The 24,457-nt window shown below is 44.2% G+C and overlaps 1 protein-coding gene across 3 annotated transcripts in view; it reads left to right on the top strand.

Annotated features, from left to right (window-relative positions):
• CFAP57 (cilia and flagella associated protein 57) overlaps window positions 1-24,457 on the top strand; it is a 143,901-nt gene that overhangs the window by 88,126 nt on the left and 31,318 nt on the right. For all 3 annotated transcript variants that reach the window (XM_039486527.1, XM_039486525.1, XM_039486526.1), the window contains exons 11-16: window positions 12,129-12,302; window positions 15,355-15,516; window positions 16,068-16,223; window positions 17,328-17,421; window positions 19,078-19,268; window positions 23,979-24,152. In XM_039486527.1, the coding sequence (XP_039342461.1) occupies window positions 12,129-12,302; window positions 15,355-15,516; window positions 16,068-16,223; window positions 17,328-17,421; window positions 19,078-19,268; window positions 23,979-24,152 (951 nt within the window). The remainder of the gene's footprint in view (window positions 1-12,128; window positions 12,303-15,354; window positions 15,517-16,067; window positions 16,224-17,327; window positions 17,422-19,077; window positions 19,269-23,978; window positions 24,153-24,457) is intronic.

The raw sequence follows: 24,457 nt of genomic DNA, 5'->3' as shown, positions 1-24,457 counted from the left end.
GTGGAAGAGGTGGACAATAAGGTGCGAGGAGTTGACAATGGCCATAAGTGCAGCGATGATCGCAGCGGGCTCCATGCTCGCAGTGCTGTGGCGTCTGCGCTGTGACTGACCAGAAAAGTGCGCTAACAGATTTCCCGCCGGCGCTTTCAGGGACGGAGGGCGGGAGTGACGGTTGAATGACGACAGTTACCCAAAACCACCCTCGACACATTTTTCCCCCAGCAGGCATTGGGGGCTCTACCCAGCATTCCAATGGGAAGCGGGGACTGCGGGAACTGTGGGATAGCTGCCCAGAATGCACCGCTTCCAATGTCGACGCTTGCCCCGTTAGTGTGGACTCACAAAGTCGAATTAGTGTCCTTAGTGTGGATACACAAATTCGAATTCATAAGGTCGAATCCACAAATTCGACCTAAGTTAAATCGAACTACTCTTGTAGTGTAGACATACCCTTAGGCTGCCCCCGGTGGTATAGAGTGGTTTCAGAGTGTTTCTTTTGGTATTCGCCCAAACTGTGTCCAGGGTTGGTTTTTTCTGCTACCTTCAACCATTTTGTTTTGATTTGCCCTGCCTTTTTGGCGGTTTGGGACTGCCTGTATTGATTAGCATAAGAAGCAAGACTTTTTGCTGAGTTTATTTTTTTATTTCATAAGCACTGTTTTACATTATTATTGGTTATAGTTAGGAACTATTTCTGTACAACCAAATTAAACATTTTTTTAAAGCTAGTGTGATAGACCCAGGCCAGTTGGGCACAGCAGAGTAGTAGAAGGGAGATATACTGGCCACTGGATAAGCAGTTTTCTGTTCCCTGAGTGACCAGAGCAGAGGCTGCTCCAGGCTAATGAGAACACCTGAGTCTAATTAACCTGCTAGGAGTCAGGTGAGGCTGTTAAGCACCTGACTCTAATTAAGGCCCCTCTGGTGCTATAAAAGGGGTCACTCCAGTCAGGCCAAAGAGAGCCAGGGAGCCAGAGGAGAGGACGTGCATGTGAGGAACTGGGAGCAAGAGGCGTGCAAGAAGCTGAGAGTGAGTAGGCATACTGCTGAAGGACTGAGAAGTACTCAGACATTATCAGACATCAGGAGGAAGGTCCAGTGGTGAGGACTGTTGTCAGAGCGGTACCGGTGTGGTGCTCTGCTGTCTCCTTGTTGATATCACTCGGCTGCGTGTGTGAGTCCCTCTGTGTGCTGCCCCAGCTCTGCAGAAGCTGACACAGCAGACCCGATGAGAACCCCCAATGACCACAGAGTCCAGTAAGATGCAAAGCCACATTGGGCTAGGTTTATTGCGACCTCGGACACAATTGCAGTTCCCTGTAGGTTTCTTAGCCTAACTCAGGGCATACTACGAGAAAGTGCCTCTTGGCAAGGACCCGGCTTAGTGGCGGGACTTTCCACTCCCCCTACGGCCGGACAAAGACACCTCCCCAGGGATGCATTCTTATACACCGATACAAACAAGTTACACATCACACCTGACGTATTGAGGTACAACCTCTCTACGTAGCAAGTTACAACCCTTCTACGTATTAAGGTGCCGCCTTCTACCTTGTACATGTTGGTTCGAACAAAACAACTCTATTCATCATTTTACCCTTTTGCCCCTGTCATTGGGATGGGTCGGCCTGTCCTCCTGTTATCTATGGAATGTTTTAGTATAATATGTTCTAGTACTATGTTTATTTTTTGGTATGCTAGGTGAATATGTATTTCAGCATCAGCCCTTTTCGTGCCAGCTTCTGTGAACCAAGCCGGCCTCTGGCTCACAGCTTAACTTTGCTTTTTGTTAGCAAAGTCTTGTTCATTACTTTAGTTCAGGCCTTAGGCCTCATAATAGGCCTTTATCAGGGCCTGCACTTACTACATTCCCCCGCTTTTTGTCTTTTTATGGGGAGGATGTTTACCCATCGTCCCGGAAAAGCATAATGTACGGACTAAAGATAACCCAGTGGGCTAAACACTGTTATGTGGTTACCTTATTTTACCATTCATACACTCGTGCCCCATCTGCTTGTTTAGTCTGCACATTCCCTCGTACGACCATTAGGCAGATTTTATTATTCAATTATTTTTTAGTCCCTTATGGTGGGCCTGGGAATGTTAGGCCCGGGACCATAGATTTATAGGGGGTAAGTAGCCTTTCTAGTGTTTTATTGAGGGCCTTATGAGACCATACAAATGTAAATGTAAATGTAAAATATAAAGGTAGTATTATGATTGAGCCTTAGAGGCACTCCCAAATAATTAATATATATAAATTATATAGTTATAGCATATATATTTGTAGCGTGTATGGGCATATATGTATAGTATGTATGTGTACATATGACACCACCTTATATCCAAGCATAACCATGTTTTTTCAATTTGCTGGTGTACTTTGGCCCTTTTACTTTGGTGATACAGATAGTCACTAAAATTGCCCTAATAGGGGTGTGTGTCTATCTCTCTCATTATTAGTAGTAGGCTGAATGTTTTAAAATACTGGGATAGGGATTATGATAGTGTGTCCCACAGTGTATATGAGAAGTAAAACAGAAATTTGGAGTAGTGACACTACCACTGAGGCCTTTATATATAAATATATTGTAATTAGTTACTACACAGTACTGTCCATTCATGTTATAGGTTATCCTTAGAGCTGGTTGTCACCCTCTGGTCAGCTTTACTGGGCAGGAAACAGAAGTGGGTAGCTTCTCTGTTCCATTGGTTGATGTAGATCCAGTTGTTTCTTGTGGATGCCGTCTTCCAGATAACCTACTGAATGGACAGTAACCAATTTATTAAATATTGCTGTGTCTGGATTTAATATTGGTACCCAGACACTGAACAAGATTGTTTTGAATAACATGTGCCTTAGTTAGGATGCAGTGTTACTGACCCAAATTATGACTGGTACTAACAGGCAATTTGTTTACCCAATTTGTAGTTACTATGTAACTTAGTTTTTTTACCAATTTGTTCTTTTCTTGTCTTTATGTTGTTTGCTGCCATTCGTTTGTTGATTTGTACCTGTGTGTTGGTTAAACAGTTTAGCAAGGTTATACACATTGTACATGTTGTACAGCAATTATACAATACAGCAACAATACAGTAGTACAATAATAATACAGTAGTACAGCAATAATACAGCAGTACAGTGATAATACAGTAATACAGCCATCATACAGTTGTTTTTACACAATAGCCAACTTGAAATTAAATGACAGTTTTTCTGGTCCAGCTAGTGGTTTTTAGCTGATTGTTAAATTAATTGTCCATATATTGTAGATAGAGGTGTAATTGACCAGTCTCTTATTTATAAAACACTTCATTTTTCTTTTTTTGATGCTTGGGGGTTTCTTCACTGTATACAGATACGAACTGGTGTCTTCAGGGTGTGATATTTTTTGGTGTCTTTGGTCTGTGGGATGCAACTTAAACAACTTTTGTTAGTTAACATAGTAAAGTTTTTTTGTTTTTGTTTGCTTTTCAGTAACCCAAACTTAATACACAGTTTTAACTTAGTTTTTTTACAATGTAATAAGAACAATGTAATAGGGACCAAGTCTTTTATAACACAAGCTATACTTTTGCAATTGTTGTATAGACATTCATTTTCATTTGGGGTGCATTACTAATATTTAATACTAAATGTAATGCTTAATGGCTAAAATAAATGTTCATAATTTTCCATGAGAAGGTGTATTGCTTTGCCTTGCTGAACACTTTGTTACAGCACAAGAGTTAGTAATATAATTTTAACTAGCTTTTTAGAGTTAATTTGCTTGTGATACCAACTTCACTCTTGTTAACTGTTTAGAAGCACAAACCTTAACAACCATTGCTTCCCATTAACATAACATAACAAAAGAAAAGCATATAAAATTAAACCAACTATAAAATTAAACCAAAATAAATTTTAAATACAGATACATGCAAATACTTTGAGAGTATTTGAGGGTATACTTTCATGATACTCTGTTATGTTTGGGAGCCAAAGGTGGAAACCTGTTGAAAATGTTAAAACCTGTTAAAATTGTTTGGTTAGCTTTATGCATAAATTGTTGTTTTAAAACATTTTGGTTATGACATTCTTATAACTATATTTAAAAGTGCAAACAAGTTTATAAAAAGCCCAAACAAGAAATTGACATTTGTTAATATTATCTTTACCTTAATGTTGAGGTTTTCCCTTACATTTTTTCTTTGAATAACAATTTAAAAAAAACCTTAAAAAACAAAACTGTGATTGATAAAGATAATTCTTTTTGTTTGCAATTGCATTATTTGTTGAGGCAGAAATATATGTACATATATTTGTAACTGAAACCTTTTTGAACTTTGCATAAAAAATTGGTGTTAATAATATGATTATACCCCAACCATGATTTTAAAATATTGTGGTACCACATTTTATATATATTTTTAAAAGGGTATAAAATTGACTTTTGTTGCAACAAAATAAAAATAATTTTTTAAAAAATAGTCACGTGACACACACAACATAGACACAAGACACAACATGACATACAGGACCAACTTACAATTAAAAACAAATGGCGCCAAAATTCTATTCATAACTATACAAAATAACACAACCAAAAATAAAAAATAAAAAGTTATTACCTTATTTAAAACTTGTAGCATAAATTTGATAAAAATATATTAATATTTGCCAAATGTATTGTATTAATTTGGTAACCAGGAATTTTGCATTACTTTATTTTTAACATTATTTTAAAACTGTGCTATATGGAAATAAAAAAAAAAATACCAGATCAGCGGTCGGGGTCACCAGTGTTGTCAGAGCGGTACCGGTGTGGTGCTCTGCTGTCTCCTTGTTGATATCACTCGGCTGCGTGTGTGAGTCCCTCTGTGTGCTGCCCCAGCTCTGCAGAAGCTGACACAGCAGACCCGACGAGAATCCCCAATGACCACAGAGTCCAGTAAGATGCAAAGCCACATTGGGCTAGGTTTATTGCGACCTCGGACACAATTGCAGTTCCCTGTAGGTTTCTTAGCCTAACTCAGGGCATACTACGAGAAAGTGCCTCTTGGCAAGGACCCGGCTTAGTGGCGGGACTTTCCACTCCCCCTACGGCCGGACAAAGACACCTCCCCAGGGGTACATTCTTATACACCGATACAAACAAGTTACACATCACACCTGACGTATTGAGGTACAACCTCTCTACGTAGCAAGTTACAACCCTTCTACGTATTAAGGTGCCGCCTTCTACCTTGTACATGTTGGTTCGAACAAAACAACTCTATTCATCATTTTACCCTTTTGCCCCTGTCATTGGGATGGGTCGGCCTGTCCTCCTGTTATCTATGGAATGTTTTAGTATAATATGTTCTAGTACTATGTTTATTTTTTGGTATGCTAGGTGAATATGTATTTCAGCATCAGCCCTTTTCGTGCCAGCTTCTGTGAACCAAGCCGGCCTCTGGCTCACAGCTTAACTTTGCTTTTTGTTAGCAAAGTCTTGTTCATTACTTCAGTTCAGGCCTTAGGCCTCATAATAGGCCTTTATCAGGGCCTGCACTTACTACAAGGACAAAGAAGGTGTTGGGAGGAGGCCATGGGGAAGTAGCCCAGGGAGTTGTAGCTGTCGAGCAACTGTACCAGGAGGCACTTTAGACAGCTGCAGTCCACAGGGCCCTGGGCTGGAATCTGGAATAGAGGGCGGTCCTGGTTCCCCCCAAACCTCCCAACTCCTGATCCAACACAGGAGGAATTGACCTGGACTGTGGCTTCTACCAGAGGGGAAGATCTCTGGGCTGTTTCCTGACCCACAGGGAGAATCTGTGAGGCAAGCAAATCCATCAATAAGTGCAGGACCCACCAAGGTAGAGGAGGAACTTTGTCACACTAGTTACACCCTTTTTTGACCCATTTATCTAACAGATTATTTATTTGGTTTACATCAGGGGTAGGCAACCTATGGCACGGGTGCCAAAGGCGGCACGTGAGCTGGTTTTCAGTGGCACTCGCATTGCCCAGGTCCTGGCCCCCGGTCTGGGGGGCTCTACATCTTAATTTAATTTTAAATGAAGCTTCTTAAACATTTTAAAAACCTTATTTACTTTACATACAACAATCTTTTAATTATATATTATACACTTATAGAAAGAGACCTTCTAAAAACATTAAAATGTATTAATGGCACACGAAACCTTAAATTAGAGTGAATAAATGAAGACTCGGCACAGCACTTCTGAAAGGTTGCCGACCCCTGGTTTACATAAACCACATTACTTAGTCCAGCCCCTCTTTTAAGGGCTTTAAATTTTACTTTGTAAGTTTTAGGTGTAATTTTGAAATTGTTTTAAAACCAAATTTTTAAATTTACCATAGTTAAAAGCATTCTTAATAGGCATTTTGTTGAATATGTTCAGAGCTTTTTCAGTTAATTATGCTACCAATGTGATTATTTTGTGATTTTTAGGAATTGCATGGAGGGTGCACAGTTTTTTAAAGGTGATGAAATATTTAGCAATATTACTGGATTTATTTTACTGTGGATATCGTTGCTTCCATATGTGGATTTTTGGGGAAGTGGAGCCAGCTGCTGACAGGTTTTGTGTTTTTTAACTCCATAACAGCCAGTTTATGCTTTTGGGCTGAAATTTGGGCCTTAATCTGGGTCTGTATTTTTTTGTTTTTTTAACTTCTGGACTTTTTTATGGGCAGCCTCCTTCCTAGCTGCCTCTGCCTTCAAGTGTTTTGCCTCCTTTCTTTTCAACTTCAAGCACTTTAAGGCCATTTGTTTTTTAAGTTTTTTCTTTCTTTTCTCATCTTTCAATTTAGCTAATTTTAGGGGGGGGACCTCATTTTTAGGACATCATTTTTTGTTATTCTAGCCTTTCTGCGCTTAACCTAGCATAAACCGAGAGCTAGAAAGGAAAAAAAAAACAGCTTGTGAATTCCCTTGAAGGAACTTAACTACTCTGCCTTCAGGCAAAGAAAAAAAAAACTCCAGCTGCTCTCAGTTTAAAAAAAAAAAAAAGTGTCCTTTAAAAAAAAAACCTCCCTGGTTTTCAATCAGCCAAAAGAAAAAATGTTTTTAAAATTCTGAGGTCTGTGCTTCTGGTTTAAAATGATCCCACCGCATTGCCATCATGTCAGGGTTCCCTCCCCACTTTGAATTTTGAGGTACAGATGTGGAGACCCGCATGAAAGACCCCCTAAGCTTATATTTTACCAGCTTAGGTTAAAAACTTTTTCAAGGCATACATTTCTTTACTTGTTCTTGGACATATTGCTGCCACCACCAAGTGATTTAAACAAACATTTAGGAAGGGGCCACTTGGAGCCTTATCCCCTGCAAAATATCCCCCCAAGCCCCTTCACCCCCTTTTCTGGAGAGGCTTGAGAATAATATACCAACCAAATAGGTTAACAAGGTGAGCACAGACGAGACCCTTGGGTTTTTAGGACACTAGAAAACTATCAGGTTCTTAAAAGAAGAACTTTATTAAAAAAAAAAGTAAAAAGAACCTCTGTAAAATTAGGATGGAAGGTAATTTTACAGGGTAATAAAAAGACTTAAAACACAGAGGATTTTCCTCTAGGCTTAACTTTAAAGTTACAAAACAGGAATAAACCTTTCTTTTAGCACAGGGCAAATTTACAAGCTAAACAAAAGTTAATTTAACACTTTTTTTTGCTATTACAATTTTTGTAATTTTAGATGTATTATTTTAGTAGAAGCTTGATTACCTGCTTGGGTTGGGTTTTTTTGTTTTGTTTTAAGAGGGAACACACACAAGAGCACAAACAAAGCCTCCCCCCCTCCCCGCCCCAGTTTTGAAAGTATTTTTTTCCCATTTGTTTTTCTGGTTAGGTGCCAACTTGGTTAATTGAACTGATTAATCTCTTACAGGTAAATGATTTTGTACATTTGGCCAAGAGGGATTTCATATTACTGCATACATAAAGGTTGTTCTTCTTCGAGTGCTTGCTCATATGCATACCAATTAGGTGTGCGCGCACCGCGTGCACGTTCGTCGGAAGACTTTTTACCCTAGCAGCACTCGGTGGGTCGGCTGGGCGCCCCCTGGAATGGCGCCGCTATAGCACCGAATATATACCCCTGCCGACCCATCCGCTCCTCAGTTCCTTCTTACCGCCCGTGTCGGTCATTGGAACAGTGGAGCGCAGCTTAGCTGTCCTCCACTTCCCTAGCTTTTCACTCGTTTTTTCCTGTAGTTATAGTGTATATAGTTCAGTCTTCGTGTTATAGTTAACTTTTATTGTTTTTTAGTAATAGTTAGTGTAAATAGTTGAGAGGGGTTGGGGCTTAGCCCTTTTCTCCCTCGCCCGGTGCCGGGCCCATGCCCGGCTCGCCGGGGTTCAAACAGTGCTCGACCTGCCATAGGCCGATGCCCACAGGAGACCTGCACAGCTCCTGTCTTAGGTGCCTCGGGGAATCCCATTTGGTGGACAAGTGCTGCATTTGCAAGGCTTTTAAGCCCCGAACAAAGAAGGAGCGGGACATTCGCCTTAGGCAGCTCCTAATGGAAGCAGCGCTCACTCCTTCTGCACCGACTCAGCCGCCGGCACCGGGAACAAGTTCTGCCTCCGCACCGGGAACCACCAGCACCGCGAAGGCCCCGCACCAGCCGTTGTCTCATCCACGGCACCGGTCACTCTCCCCGCTGGGGAAGAAGCACAAGATTCCTGTGGCACCTGCGTCTGAGGCGCAGTCTGAGCGTGCACCGAGAGCGGATCGCCCGGCGCCTTCATCTGCAGCGGCACTGCCCACGACTGCACCGTCGATTCCGGCCTCTCAGGGGCCATTGAGTCTGGTGCCCGTTGACTCCCCGGCCCCCGCCGCGGTAGAGCTTATTGTGCCCTCTACGCTGGAGACTTTCGCAATGGCGAGAGACCTGATTGCCCTCACGGACCCAGGGCCGCCTCAGCCCCCGGCACCGCCGGTGCGGGCCCCTCAGTCTCTAGGCAAGCCAGCCATGATGAGGCATCCCTCGCAGGGCACCGTCAAGCGCCGACGCTCTGGGTCGCGCTCCCGTGGACAGTCGAGATCCGGTCACCGATCAAGATCACGGCACCGTTCACAGTCCCGGTACCGCTACCCATCAAGGCACCGGTCCTATTCACGGCATCGATCGTGGTCCCGCTCGCCGTCCCGGCACCGCTCCCGCTCCCGGCACCGATCCCGGTACCGTGTCTCCCGTAGCAGGTCCAAACCCGCCCTCCTTCCCCACTGTCGGAGTAGCCGGCAAGAAGGAACTGAGGAGCGGATGGGTCGGCAGGGGTATATATTCGGCGCTATAGCGGCGCCACTCCAGGGGGCGCCCAGCCGACCCACCAAGTGCTGCTAGGGTAAAAAGTTTTCCGATGAACGTGCACGCGGCGCGCGCACACCTAATTGGAATGGATATGAGCAACACATCTCGAAGAACAACAGTTACAAAGGTGAGTAACCGTCTTTTACCCTTTTCTTGATATTTATGACAACCTATGGGACACTATGTCCCATATTCTTCATAGATACATTGTTATGATATGATTATGGCATAACTATGATGTATTTTATGCAAGATAGGTTATTGGGATATCATTAAAAAGGTTATGATTTACTGAATATGGCTGAATATGATTATTCTATTTGTATGCATGTATCATGTTGGTATCTGAAGTTAGGAATATTGTCTATGCATTTATTACAAATGTGTTTACACCTGGGGAACACCCACTAGACAGAATGCAATCAATCTAGATAGCTGGCTGGGAAGTGCCATTAGAGAGAACAACAGGTCTTAGAAGAAGGTAATCTCCCACTGGGGAGCCTTCTTGAGGATGCTACAAACAGCATCTGAGTTATGGCTGCTGTGACCCTACCTACAGGGACATGTGATCAAGTCAGCTGGTACTGGACTCCATCTTGGAATACCAGTGTTTTTCCACTGAAAGGCATGGGAGCCAGGGGCGGCTCCAGGGGTTTTGCCGCCCCAAGCAGCCAAAAAAAACCAAAAACTCGCGATCGCGATCCTGATCTGTGGCAATTCAGCGGGAGGGCCTTCGCTCCAAGCGGGAGCGAGGGACCCTCTGCTGAATTGCCGCCGAATACCTGGACCTGCCACCCCTCTCCAGAGTGGCCGCCCCAAGCACCTGCTTGCTAAGCTGGTGCCTGGAGCCGGCCCTGATGGGAGCTAAGCCTGGAGACAAAGGGTTCCTGCCATATGCAAAAGCTATTTAAGGCAGGGGAGTGACATCATCATGGTTCTTCACTGACTCCCCATGTTGCATCACAGAAGAGCAGGAACAGAGTTCAACATTCAATGTGACCCCAAGCAGAGAAAGAAAGCGTGTGTGTGTATGCATATGCATTTATTCATTCCCAGCATGCTCTTATATACAGTATGATAAGCAATCAAACAATTGCTAATTAATTAATTAAACTCACACAGCCACAGCTGTAACTCATAGGGTAATTATCATCCTACACACCTATCTAACTTATCATCCTGTTCACAATTAGCTGGCCAATGAGAACAAGCCCAAGGCCAGCCCTTCACACACAATTCCCAGCCCAGAAGCCTAAACAATCTCAGCATCTCACATTCTATTCCCACATCCCCATTCAAGGAAACTCCTGAAAACTCCGGAGGAAGAAGGACTGAACTGGGGGAAGGGCTGAACCAAGACTAGAGGGATTTCTAGCCTGTGAAAGGAATACCTGGGGTTTTAAGCTGCAAGCAAGTGCAGTTTGCCCTTTAAGAAGCTCTGCAACCGGCTTAAATCATCATTAGGGCCCTACCGAGTTCACAGTCTATTTTGGTCAATTTCACAGTCATAAAATTTTTAAAATGCACATTTCATTCTGTCAGATATTTAAATCTGAAATGTCATGGTGTTGTAATTCTAGGGATCCTGACACAAAAAGGAGTTGTGGGTGGGGTCACAAGGTTATTGCAGGGGGCTTATGGTATTGCTACCCTTATTTCTGCACTGCTGCTGGTGGCGGCGCTGCCTTCACAGCGGGGCATTTGGAAAGTGGTGGCTGCTGGCTGGGAGCTCAGCTCTGAAGGCAGAGCCGCCTCCAGCAGCAGTGCAGAGGTAAGGACGGCATGGTATGGTATTGCCATCCTTACTTCTGCACTGCTGCCTGCAGAGCTGGGCCCTCATTCAGCAGCTGCCACTCTCTAGCCAACCAGCTCTGAAGGCAGCAGCAGAGAAGTAAGGGTGGCAATATCTTGTGACCCTCCTTGCAACTCTTTTGGGTCAGGACCCCCAATCTGAGAAACAGTGGTCTCCCCCGTGAAATCTGTTTAGTATAGGGTAAAATCACACAAAAGACCAGTTTTCATGGTGGGAGACCAGATTTCACGGTCTGTGATGTGTTTTTCATGGCCTTGAATTTGGTAGAGCCCTAATCATCATTTAGGGTGAAAATTAGCTACTCATGTCCAATCTTTTTAGTATATTAAGCTTAGATTGTGGTTTTTTTATTTGTTAAGTAATCTGCTTTGATCTGTTTGCTATCCCTTATAATCAATTAAAATCTATCTTTTGTAGTTAATAAACTTGTTTTTGTTTTGTCTAAAACCAGTGTGTGGAAATCATACTTGGGGCAGAAAACTGTTGCATCTCTCTCTCCACATTGAGGGAGAGGGCGGATTTTATGAGCTTACACTGTACAGTTCTCTGTGCAGCGCAAGACAGTTTAATTTTGGGTTTACCCTCCAGTGGGGGGGGTGCCCAGGAAGCTGGTAAGTGCCCTAGCTGTATAGCCTTCCCATGCAGGGGCTGATCAGAAAGCTTGTCTGCATGTTATTATAGCTGGGTGTGTCCCTACCTGTGTGCTCGTGAAAGTGTGAGACTGGAAGTGTGTCTGCAGCTTGTCACAGTATTGCAGCATGAGTGGAAGCCCAGGCTGGTGGGTCGAGGGGCTCAGTGGTACCCCAGTTCCAGGTGGCACCCGGGGGGAACTCTTCACACCCTAATACTAATTATTGCTCATGGCTCTGTTCCTCTAGGCAGATTTTTCTCATTATTTTGTCATTATTTTCTGTAAGTCGAATGGTGTGACAGCTGCTCGTACACTATGTTACTTAGGCAGTATTATAGAGCTTAGTCTGTGCTGCTTTTCTTTTTTTTTTCTTTTTTTTTTTAGATCCTGCGTGAAGTGCCTACTTTTGATGTTACTTATACTGCAATAGTTGTGTCTCATTCTGGGCGCATGGTGTTCACAGGCACTTCAGTGGGGACCATCCGATCTATGAAATACCCACTGCCTCTGCACAAGGAGTTCAATGAGTATCAGGCCCATGCTGGCCCTGTTACCAAGGTAAGGAGTTTATTTTTCTTTTCCAACCAACATCTGAGTCATTTGGACTCCCCTGCTCTTTGTTTAGCTCTGTTTTCTTCTACTCTATAGCATCTGCTAGTGTTAAGGCTACATATTGTATGTGAAAAATGTTAGAATTATTTGTTTTAATTTTTATGAATGTTAAATCTCCTTGGTTTTGTTGGTTAAGGTATTGTTGGCTGAAAGGTAGATAAGGGTTAAATCCTGCAGCCCCTCACTAGAGAAACACGTAAACCAGTTTGGACTAGAAACAGGATCAGAAGAAGGAACTTTGAAATATTGAACAAGGGATCTTTGGAAGGAATAAAAGGCAGCCCGTGAGCTGAGAGGGAAGTTTCACTGACTGGGAAGATCAGACTGACTGACAGGCAGCAGTTGCTTGAGGCATCCTGCCTGACCCAGCCACAATGCTTTGGGTATACCTGACCTAAGCAGAACCTAGTTAAACTGGCATGTAAAGGCGAAGTTTAGATAAGACAAAATATGTGCAGGCTTTTGTTATTTTTAATCCACTTGTCTCTGCTTGCAATGTTCCTTTGACTAAATTAATCATACTCTATTTTGAACAAGTTGTTTTCTGGCACTGCTTTTACCAGTTTGGATCACAGCTCTCAGAGAGACTATTGTAGCAGGGGCCAAAACTAGTTGGACCCATTGGAGGTAAAGTTAGTTGGTAACCAAGAGATGCTGCAGCTAGTGATTCAGTCCAAAAGTGGATGATCTTTGGGGTTCAGCCCTGAGAGTGGGCCTATGATTTGGAGAGGGTACCCAAGAGAGAGACTGAAAGAAGGATCACAGGTGCAGCTCACCTTTCTGTCATAATGCTATACTGAGTTCCATTATAATCCTCTGTCACATGCATGTAAGTACCTCAAAAATTCTGCTCTGGGGCTAAAACTATCTGTGCCCTTTGGCGGATTGTTTCAGCAAATTTCAGGAGAATCCATTCACCTGTATCTGAGTTATGGGAGAGGATGAAAAAAAAAACCTTCCCAGCATTTAAAAGAAAAAAGAATTATGCTCAAATATGGCTGAACAAAAAATTCCTAACTGGCATATGGCACATCCTCTCTGAGGAAGAATCTCCTATTTAGGTTTGGCTGGTGTGAAGAAAATAAAAATAAAGTTATAAGGGATTGGAAAATCTCATCTGAGCATCGCCAGTGGATATTTGTAAAGTTTTTAGTAGAACCTAATGAAGCCACCTTTCTTGCTTTGAAGAGGGCAGTGAGAATGGCACATCATCCCCATCCAAACTGACATGCCTAGGGCACACTGCTTGGACAAACTGCAAGAAAGAAATTGTAACTGCCAATCTGTCAGCCTTTCAGAAACACTGTAAAGCTGATGGATGGCATCCAGAGGATGGGCCTTGCAAGGGTGCCTTACCCTGTGCAAAGATGGAGAAATTTCAGATTCTTTTTGTTAAAAAAAAAAAAATCCAAATCCTTTGCCCCTTTAAAACTCTTTGCAGAGGCTAGTTGTTGTCATAGGTTTATTCCCCACTTTGAACTTTAGCGTCCACAAGATGGGGACCTGCATGGACTCCTCTAAACTAAAATCCTAGTTCAGATATGGTACGCTGCCACCAGCTAGAAATTCCAGTGTCTAGCACACTCCCTATTCCCCCAAAACTTTCCCTGGGGAACACAGATCCAAGCTCCTTGGGTCTTAACACAAAGGGAAATAGCCCATTCCCCCCACCTCCCCCTCCCTTATCCGTCGGGAGAGATCACCTTGATTCAAACTCCTTGAATCAAACAAAGAGGGATTCTCTTTCCCCCCTCCTCCTCCTCTTCCCGTGAGATTCCAAACAAGGGAAGAAATCAATCAGGTTCCAAAAAGAAAAGATTTTATTGAAAGAAAGAAAGAAAGAAAGAACACTATCTCTGTAACACCAGGATGAAAAAATACAGGGTCTAACTTATAAACCTGGAGAGACTTCCCTCCCACCTTTTCTCAGAATAATCAAAGTAACAGCAAACAGAAATAAAGAGATTTCGCCAGCCAACACACATTTGCAAATACAGAAATTAATTATAAGACTAATCCGCCTTTCTAATACTCACTATACTGAATAGAAGAACTACTTCAGGAAACTTGGAGAGCCTGGAGATACGTCTGGCCCCTCTTAGATCCAAAGAGAGAACACCCCCCAAACAAAGAACACAAACAAAGACTTCCCTCCACAAAGATTTGAAATTATCTTGTCCCTTGATTGGTCCTCTGGTCAGGGGTCTGTCAGGTTACTGAGCTTGTTAACCCTTTACAGGTAAAAGAGACCTTAACCCTTAACTATCTGTTTATAACAGTTGTGTTAAGTATCTGTGACAGGATGTTGGGCACGAACCCCCTGCCATGCCAGCCCCAATCAAGGGGAATGCATTGGGGCTGGCTGAATAGCCCTGCCTGCTTGGCAACTAGGAACAGCTGCCAGCTTAATTAGCAAGGGGCTATAAAGGCTGGGAGGAAGAAAGCCAGAAGGGGGAAGAGAAACATGAGAGGGACTGGTGGTTCTGTTCTGGTGAAGTCTGGCTGTAAAACCCTGTACATAGATAGTAAGCTGCTGGTGGGAAAGAACTATAAATAAAATACAAGGATGATTGCATCGACCTGAGGTGTCCCTGATTGGTTTTGTGAGGACAGAAGAGGCAGAAGCAAGAGGGGCCCAGCTACGCCTCGCTACAGTATCATTGTCAGAAAAGTGGGCCCTTGACCTAGGATCTTGTCTGTACTAGATTTGTAATTTTTTATTCCTGACGGTCTAGTAATATTTGTGCTCCACTGGTGACAGGAGTGCTAGTATAGACAGGGCCCAGGGGTTGTTAGTGTTCTAGCTATCCTGTTGTCTAGACTTGATGGTTAAAAAGCTGGTAGCTTGGCTACATTAGCATTCTCACCACAACTTCACTGATCATAATAGTGATAGGAACTCTTAGGGGGAAAAAATCTAGTGTAGACATAACCTATATCTCTCCCCTAGCCTATATCATTTCTACTTTTTTTATTCTGCTCTCTCTTCCCTCCTTAGATGTCCATAACATGTGATGACCAATTTCTGCTGACCGTCTCAGAAGATGGCTGCCTGCTTATCTGGAAAGTGTATGATAAGGAAGGACGGGGTCTGAAACGGGAGAAGGAAGTGGGATATGCTGAAGAGGTGCTGATCACAAAAACAGATATGGAAGAGAAGGTATGAACAAGTTAAGAATACAAATCCTACACTCTCTCCTCAGACTCCCAGTCTAGACATTATGACCTACATTTGCAGAATGTTGTGACCAGCTCTGTACTATACTTTAGTACTGTACTGTCTGTCTGTACTACACTGTAGCTGAGTAGACTGGCCACAGTATAATTCAGAAGCAGAGGCTATACCCAAACTGCTACTAATATTGATGTGCAAAGATAGTGTGTAGCAGTTTCCATTTCAGTGAGAGTGAAGAGTAGGGGCCTATGCCTTGGCCAACTCATTATAGACTTTGAAAGCAGTTTGAGTGGGGAGGGCAGAAGCAGGATTTCTATTTACCATCTCATAAAGTCAAGGTTCAAAATTAAGATTTCTCCTGTTTCAGTGGTACATTCACCTCCCAATGGGCAAAACATTTAAAAATGTTCTGGAAACTTAGTGCCATAGTGCTGTTTGCAGAAGTGAGAATATGCAGAGGCAATACCCTCAAGGAATTGTAGTTACTAGTAAATAACCTCTCTCTCTTAGCAATCTTGTTGGCTTTTTCCTGGCAGACTCAAGTCATGCTAGAACTGAAGACTCGTGTGGAGGAGCTGAAGATGGAAAATGAGTACCAGCTACGACTCAAGGACATGAACTACAATGAGAAGATGAAGGAATTAACTGAAAAATTCATCCAAGAGATGGAGTCCCTTAAAACCAAAAATCAGGTATTGTTCACTTTGTAGCAGGAAATAGCAAGATATCTCTTCTCTTATTGCTAACCACCTGCAGATTTGCTGTCTCGGGGCCAAAGACAAAGCCTACACCTGAATCTGGCATCCCTGCATCTCACAGCATGGTGAGTGGATGTCAATGACAGAACAGGAATGCTCTTGTCAAGTTACGGAAGTTCTAATAAATAGCAGAAAGAATCAACAAGACAAACCTACCTGGCAAAATGGAAGATATTTTCTCAGAGATGGTACCAGAAATCAGTGGCACCTCATCACTCCTCAATTCCTCAAATACTTGACTACTTATTCAAATTGAAATACAAGAACCTGTCATTCAGTTCTTTCAAGGTGTGCCTAGTAGCTATCTCTGTTATCATCCACTGGTGCAGGGGCATACAGCTTTTTCTCATCCATTGGTAATTAGGTTCCTGAAAAGCCTAGTTAAGGTATTCCTGTCAATCAAGGAAACTATTCCTATGGGAGGACTTGAAGCTGGTACTTCCAACCCTCATGAGGCCAGTCTTTAACCCCATGGCCTTTTCTTCCCTGCTGCACCTTTCCAGGAAAGTGGCATTTCTGCTTACTGTAACTTCTGCTAGAAGAGTTGGGGAAATTCAGATATTGACGGCTGATCTGCCTTATACGATAGTTGACCTAGACAGTGTATCCATGAAGACACACCCTAAATTTCTCCCTAAGATAGTGACATAATTTCACCTACATCAACAAATACATCTCACATTCTTCCCAAAACCTCACTGAGCTGAGGCAGCATTGCACATTCTAAAGGGTTTCATCTCGGCTGTCAAGCGATTACAAAAATCATGATTAATCACACTGTTAAACAATAATAGGATAACATTTATTTAAATATTTTTGGATGTTTTCTACATTTTCAAATATATTGATTTCAATTACAACACACAATACAAAGGCTTTGTTATCTTAGTGACCCCTGCAGTCTCACACTGAAAAGGGCAGAGCTACACATTCCACTCTTTCTTTGATTTATTCCCCACCCTAGGCAGGCACTTGAGGGATTTGGAGGTTGGTTTGCTGTTTTCAGATGAAAACTTCATCTGTTTATGTTTTTTCCAGGTGTTAAAGGCAGAGAAAGAAAAGCAGGAACTGCAGTACCAGGAGCAGCTGTCTGAGCTGATGGAAAAACAGTCCAGGGAGGTGCAGGACCTAGGTTAGGACACATGAGAATATGTACAGCCAGAATGGAAGAAACTGCATTGAACTCATGGCAAATGACGAAGTGGAGAGGGAAAGTCCATTTAAAAAATGTACAGTGCATGAGCAAAATGGTGCAAAACCTTAGGGAAAGTAGGGTATCACTGTCATTATCTAGAATTATTTTAATTGATTTGTATTGTGATAACACCCAAAATGTGATTTCAATTTGAAAAAAAAAACAGAGTAAGAAGGGACAGGCATGAACCAGAGAGGTGGGGCAATAAGGAATGACAGGCAGCTGAGGAAGGTTGGGGGAACATCTAGGTAGCACTTGGGAAAACTGGAATGGCAGAAGAGTCCTACAGCAATGGAGTAGAGAAATCTATATAAATGAGTGCCAGGAAAATGGAGGAATTCAAAGCAGCACTGGAGATACGGGGAAAAGCAAGACAGTGACATTTGACAATAGCATATGTTCATGCTTTGGGACTGAGTGCATCACAAGGAGAGGAGAGTGAAACTGTGATGCTTGTTCAAGCTGACTGTGCTCCTCTACAAGCTGATTATGTAAAAATGACATTATCTTACCTATCATTCAATGAGGAAACCAGTATGCAGTGCACCCTGCACAGCACAGAAGTAGCTAGGTCCAAAAGTCATAGTTAAGATCAGTGTTCCCTCTAAACATTCCGCACATGTGTGGGAAAAATATGTGCAGCTATATGGAGGTGATGTGTGACACATAACAAAATTCATGTGGTGAGGGTGGGGCTGAAGGGTTCAGAGGGGTGGGAGGGGGCTCAGGGCTGGGGCAGAGGGTTGGAGTGCAGGGGTGTGAGGGCTCTTGGGTGGGACTGGGGATGAGGAGCTCAGTGTTGGGGTTGGGGGGTGAGGGCTCCGGCTGGGGATGTGGGCTGTGGGGTGGGGCTGGGGATGAGGGGTTTGGAGTGCAGGCTGCCCCAGGGCTACTGCAGGGAGAGAGAACTCCCCCACAACTCTCTCTCCCCACAGCAGCACCTGGGCTTGTGGGGAGAGGCACCTCTCCCCACTGTGGCAGCTCCAGAGCTTGGGCCACAGGATAGGCACTCCTCCCCTGGCCGTGGCAGGTCCGGGTCAGGGCTGGGTTCGAGCCCGGGGAGGGGCACCCCCTTGCCAGCCGCAGCAGGTCCAGGGCTGAGTTGGGGCTGGGGGAAGAGCGCCCCTCCCCCAGTTGTGGCAGGTTCAGGGCTAGGCTAGATTGGGGGCTGGGGGAGGGGTACCTCTCCGGCCGCAGCAGGTCCCAGCCGAGTGGGCTCCCTGAGGCGCATACACAGCACTTAATAGTCTGCTGTGCAGCCATGCGTTCATGCAGCTTACAGGGAAACTTAGGTTAAGATCATAGCAGGGGAAGGAAGCTGTTCCGGAAAGGCCAGTGCCTACACTTGCTCTATAAGGGTATGTCCACCCTGGAATAAAAAGACCCATGGCACTGATTTATTTGGGCATAAGCTTTCGTGGGTAAAACCCCCACTTCCCCATTCATCTGAAGAAGTGGGTTTTTTACCCATGAAAGCTTATGCCCAAATAAAGTTGTTCGTCTTTAAGGTGCCACCGGACTCCTCATTGTTTTTATAGAAGGATAGGACATATCTTCCTGCCGTTAGCTCTATCATTTCCATCTTGTTCCCAGAATCTGGCAACAACCAGAAACTTTTGTTAGAGTATGAAAAATACCAGGAGCTGCAAGTGAAATCCCAGCGGATGCAGGAGGAATACGAGAAGCAGCTACACGATATGGAGGAGACCAAGAACCAGGCCCTGGAGGAACTGACAGAATATTATGAGGCAAAACTGCATGAGAAAACCACCTTGCTGGAGGAGGTATGAACTACACATATGCCTTGGGCTGCTGACTGTATCCTATTTCTAATTGTAGTAACACGTATTCCAAAGCCAAGGGAGGTGTGCCTTCTGCACATAGGGCCCTGTCCCAGATTGCGGGGAAATGAGTGCACAGGAAGCAGGGGCTTCCTTATTGCTCTTCTGAGTTAGCTGGGGCATATGCCTTCAGTAAGTACCATTCTAAGGTAGTTGTCTGCCTGTGATATTTCTCTTCCTGCCTCTCCATCCCTTTGGAAGGATGTGCCTTAGGGTCTCTATCTGTCTGCATGACTCTTATTCATAGAATCGTAGGACTGGAAGGGCCCTCGAGAGGTCATCTAGTCCAATCCCCTGCACTCATGGCAGGACTAAGTATTATCTAGGCCATCCCTGACAGGTATTTGTCTAACCTGCTCTTAAAAACCTCCAATGATAGAGATCCCACAACCTTCCTAGGCAATTTATTCCAGTGCTTAACCACCCTACCAGTTAGGAAGTTTTTCCTAATGTCTAACCTAAACCACCCTTGCTGCAATTTAAACCCGTTGCTTCTTGTCCTATCCTCAGAGGTTAACAAGAACAATTTTTCTCGATCCTCTTTGTAACAACCTTTTTAGGTACTTGAAAACTGTTATCATGTTACCCTTCAGTCTTCTGTTCTCCAGACTAAACAAACCCACTTTTTTCAGTCTTCCCTCATAGGCCATGTTTTCTAGAACTTTAATAGTTTTTGTTGCTCTTTTCTGGACTTTCTCCAATTTTATTCTTTCCCTTTTCTTGACCTTTCTACTCATGTGTCAAGATTACTTGTTTTTCGTGCTTCTGAGAAGTCCCCACTTCATTGCTTGTCTTGGGAACAAGCATGGTTATAGGGGGAGTTATTTACCTAGAGTCTCCCATTCTCAAGATACTCACTATCTCCTGGAACTGGGGTACCACTGAGCCCACCTGACCCACCAGCCTCGGTTCCCTTTACCCTGTACTGCTGTGACCAGCCTGCCAAGCCCTCTCCCAGGCTCCAGTCTGCACCTCCACCAGCACACATAGAGGTAGGGATACACCTAGCTGCAGAAACATACAGCCGTTGTGATCTCCTCTGCCTGGGAAGGCTTCAGCTAAGGAACTGCCCAGATACACAAGTGCATACCCCCCTCTGGAGGGTAAACCCAAAATTATACCATCTTGTGTTGTACAGAGAACTGTACAGTGTACGCACATGAAATTCACCCTCTCCCTCAATGTGGAGAGCAAATATATTACAGCCTTTTACCCCAAGTTATAACTCCCACATGCTGGTTTGTGATAAAGCAAAAACAAATTTTATTAACTACAAAAGATAGATTTTACGTGATTATAAGGGATAGCAAACAGATCAAAGCAGATTACCTAGTGTGACAAAGTGAGGATTTTTCCTTGTTATGTTGTATGTGAGTCTTACTGTTGAGCCTATGTGAGTTTTACTTTTTTGCATGTATAATGTGTGACTCAGTTTCCCTGAGTGCTGCACCAATACCTTGGTGGTGGGAATAGGGGCGTGTGACTTTGTCTGAGACCTCTGGGGCAGGTGAGGCTGCTCCAGCTGTCTGCATGTATACTGTGACCGATGCCCTTCGTAACCTGAGACCCAGGAGGGGAATGCAACCAGGTGACAACCAGGTGACTCTTGGCTTGGGAAATAAGACAAAGGAAAGAGGAGGAGCAACGGGGGTGTCTGAGGTCGGGTCACTGGAAGATGGGCAGTCTGTTTGGGGGACTGGAAGAGGAAGAGTCCAGGCCATCTGGCCCAGGACTCCCCGTGATCCTGTTGACTAATAAACCTTCCATTTTACTCTGGCTGACAGTCACATCTGACTATGTAGTTGGGGTGCAGGGCCCTCTGGCTTCCCTAGGAGTGAACTCGCTGCGGGAAGCGCATGGTGTGAAAGGAGATGCTGAATGCTCCGAAGTCAGACCCAGGAAGGTTGAAGCTTTGTAAGCTTCTTGCCCTGGCGATCCTATGCTCAGAGAGAGGAGTCTCCCCCAGAGTCCTGACTGGCTTCATATGGAGTAGTTCCAGAGCATTGGCCCACTGGCTCCGTGACACCTAGCAAATAAACAAAAACGGAATCTAAGCTTAATATACTAAGAGATTGGATATGAGTAGAAAATTCTTACCCTAAATGATTATTTAAGCTGGTTGCAGAGATTCTTAAGGGGCCAGCTGCCCTTGCAGCTTAAAAACCCCAGGTAATCTTCTCCAAGGCTAGAAACCCCTCCAGCCTGGGTCCAGCACTTCCCCCCAGTTCAGTCCTTGTTCCTCAGGGGTTTCCAATAGTCTCCTTTGGGCGGGGAGTCAGTGAAGAACCTCAGTGATGTCACTCCCCAGCCTTAAATAACTTTTGCATATGGCAGGAACCCTTTGTCTCCAGCTTGGTTCCCATGCCCAGTCAGTGGAAAAACACTGGTATTCCAAGATGTAGTCCAGTATCAGTTGATCTGGTCACATGACCCTGTAGTGTCACAGCAGCCATGACTCAGACACTGTTTGTAGCGTCCTCAGAAAGGCTCCGTGGTAGGAGATAAACTTCTTCTAAGGCCTGTTGTTTTCTCTAATGGCCCTTCCCAGCCAGCCATCTAGATTGACTGCATTCTGCCTAGTGGGCATTCCCCAGGTGTAAAATATTTGTAATACAGATACACAGTCGATATTCCTAAGTTCAGATACAAAAATGATACATACATACAAAAAGGATAATCAGATCCAGTAAATTATAACCTTTTCAATGATCTCACATGCCTTGTCTTGAACAAAATATATTATAATTAAGCCATACTCATATTATATTACTATTATATTAATATTACTATGAAGAATATGGGGAATAATGCCACACCCACCTTGATAGATCCCCACACTCAGACCTGTGTACATGGGCTTGGTGGGAACTCCTACACTTCAAAGTTCTAGATCCCTGAACCCAGTAGGGAGTGTCTGTCCCTATGCTGCTAGAATGCTAAAAGCCTGCCTTCAGTGCTCCAGCTGTCACTCCCAGACTCTTTGTCAGTCCTTTATTGTCCCTTTGTGGGACAGCCTCCCCTGCCCTTCTAGCTGGAGCACAACCCTGCTCTTCCCAGTGGGAACTCCTTAACTCCCCACAGCCTTACGGAGAGGTCATCTTTACCAGGGGAGCATCCCTTACGCACTATGGCACTCTCACTGTCCCCCTGGGTCCTGCTCTCCAGTATGCAGACATAAGTAGGTAAGCCCTTCTGTCATCAGATGTTCGGCTGCGTGTGTGTTCTCCCTGTGTGCTGTCCCAGCTCTGCGCAGACAGCTGGCACTGCAGACCTCGAGCATACCACCCAATAAATCCACAGACTCGGTTTTCAGTGAAGGAACTTGGTCAGGTTTATTGCCAGCGAGGCATGGTGCTAATGCCTGGCTCAATGGTTACAGGTACACTAACACATGTATGCTCGTGACAATGGACCAGCTCAGTGAATGGCAGGACTTTCCATTCTCCCCTCGGCCAGACAATGACATTGCCTCTGAGATACATCTTTATACACCAATACAAACAAGTTACATATCGCCCCTGACGTATCAGGGTGCCACCCTCTGACGTATTAGGGTGCCACCCGTCACCTTGTACTTGTAGGCTCAATCAAAACATCTCTATCTATCATGCTGTCATCCTGACCTTATCCTTTAAATGGGTCAGTGTGTTCCTGTTATGTTTGGTATTGGGGTGTTCTGGTACCACCTGTCTAGAATGTGCTTGCGTGAGTGCTTTGTGCCTAGCAATGCTTAGGAATATATGTTTTTGTAATATCAGCCCTATACTTGCCAAAAGAGCCAGGGCCTTTTGCTCACAACTTAACTTTGCTTTATATCAGCAAAGTTTTAACTACTTTAGCCCTGGCCTTAGGCCTCACACCAGGACTCTGATATAAGGCCTTATGTTTTGGGCCCTCTCCCTACTCACTCTCCACCGTTCTCTTGTCTTCAGCCCTCTCCGACCCTCAACTCAGGCTTTCTGGCTTGGAGCCAGCAGGCACCTCCTTCTGCTGCTCTTCCTGCCTTCAGCTCTCTGTCCTGTGGGTCTCTGGCTTGGGGAGGTCAGCCAGCAAATCCCACTTGCTCTGTCTGGCTTCAGCCTTCCCCCAGAAAACTTCTTCTGGGTTCCGGCAGCTCTCATGTGCCCAGACTGACTAACTGACCAGGCAGCTCTCACTTGTATTCTTCCTGATTGACCCTTGCAGTCCTGACTCATTGGGTCTCTCTGCTCTCTCAGACTTTCCCTGATATTGTATAGATCCAGGAACTTCCCTGCCCTCCTAACTGGTCAAACTAGGAGCACCTCTTGTGGCACAGAGAAGCTGGACCTATTTAATTTTCAGGGGCCCACCACCCTGTGACAGTCTGTTAACAATTTTTTGAAAGAAATTTAATCATCTTAGAATTGAAATATGTTTAAATAGTGTTAGTGCAGTCAAAGATCAGGGATCCATTAAAGTATATATATGCTCAGAGGAGAATGATAATTACAGATAAGTAAGTAGTTAACTCTTCTTCCCCATCGCCAATAGCTTCCACAGATTTTTTGGACCCACTGCTACTATTCCCCAGGCACCCCTGAGGAGAAACTGAACAAAATACAAAGTCTGATTGTTATGCTAGAGATCCTTGCCCTCCCACCTGTGTCTCCAATTTTCTTTTCCTGATTCCAGGCACAGGATGACGCCAGGCAGCAGCTTCGAGAGTTTGAAGAAACGAAGAAACAGATTGAAGAAGATGAAGATCGGGAAATCCAGGAAATCAAAATTAAGTATGAGAGACGACTTCGGGAAGAGAGAGAAGCAAACCTGCGGCTGAAAGGAGAGACAGGAATCATGAGGAAAAAGGTAACTTCAGTTCTCTAAGGGGATCTGATTTGGCACCTGGAAATACTAAGGCTGAGTTGAGTGTAGAATGTGTTCTATGAGAGTACTAGTCTATATCTAGACATGCATAGCATTTTACTGAGGCATGAAAGGGCAGCTGCTCCTTCCTATAATATAGCTTGGGAATCTTACAGTATTAGGAGCAAAAAAAAGAACCTATGTTCTGGTATAACAGTGACTAGATCAAAGGGAGAAGAGAAGTTATAGGTTCCCCCTGCCACAGGGGCAATGCAGAGCTTTTCCCTCTACTAAGTTTACTGATATCT

This window comes from Mauremys reevesii, linkage group 8 (genome assembly GCF_016161935.1).
Source record: "Mauremys reevesii isolate NIE-2019 linkage group 8, ASM1616193v1, whole genome shotgun sequence".
NCBI classification, from domain to species: domain Eukaryota; kingdom Metazoa; phylum Chordata; order Testudines; family Geoemydidae; genus Mauremys; species Mauremys reevesii.
This window is presented reverse-complemented; position numbering and strand designations above follow the sequence as displayed.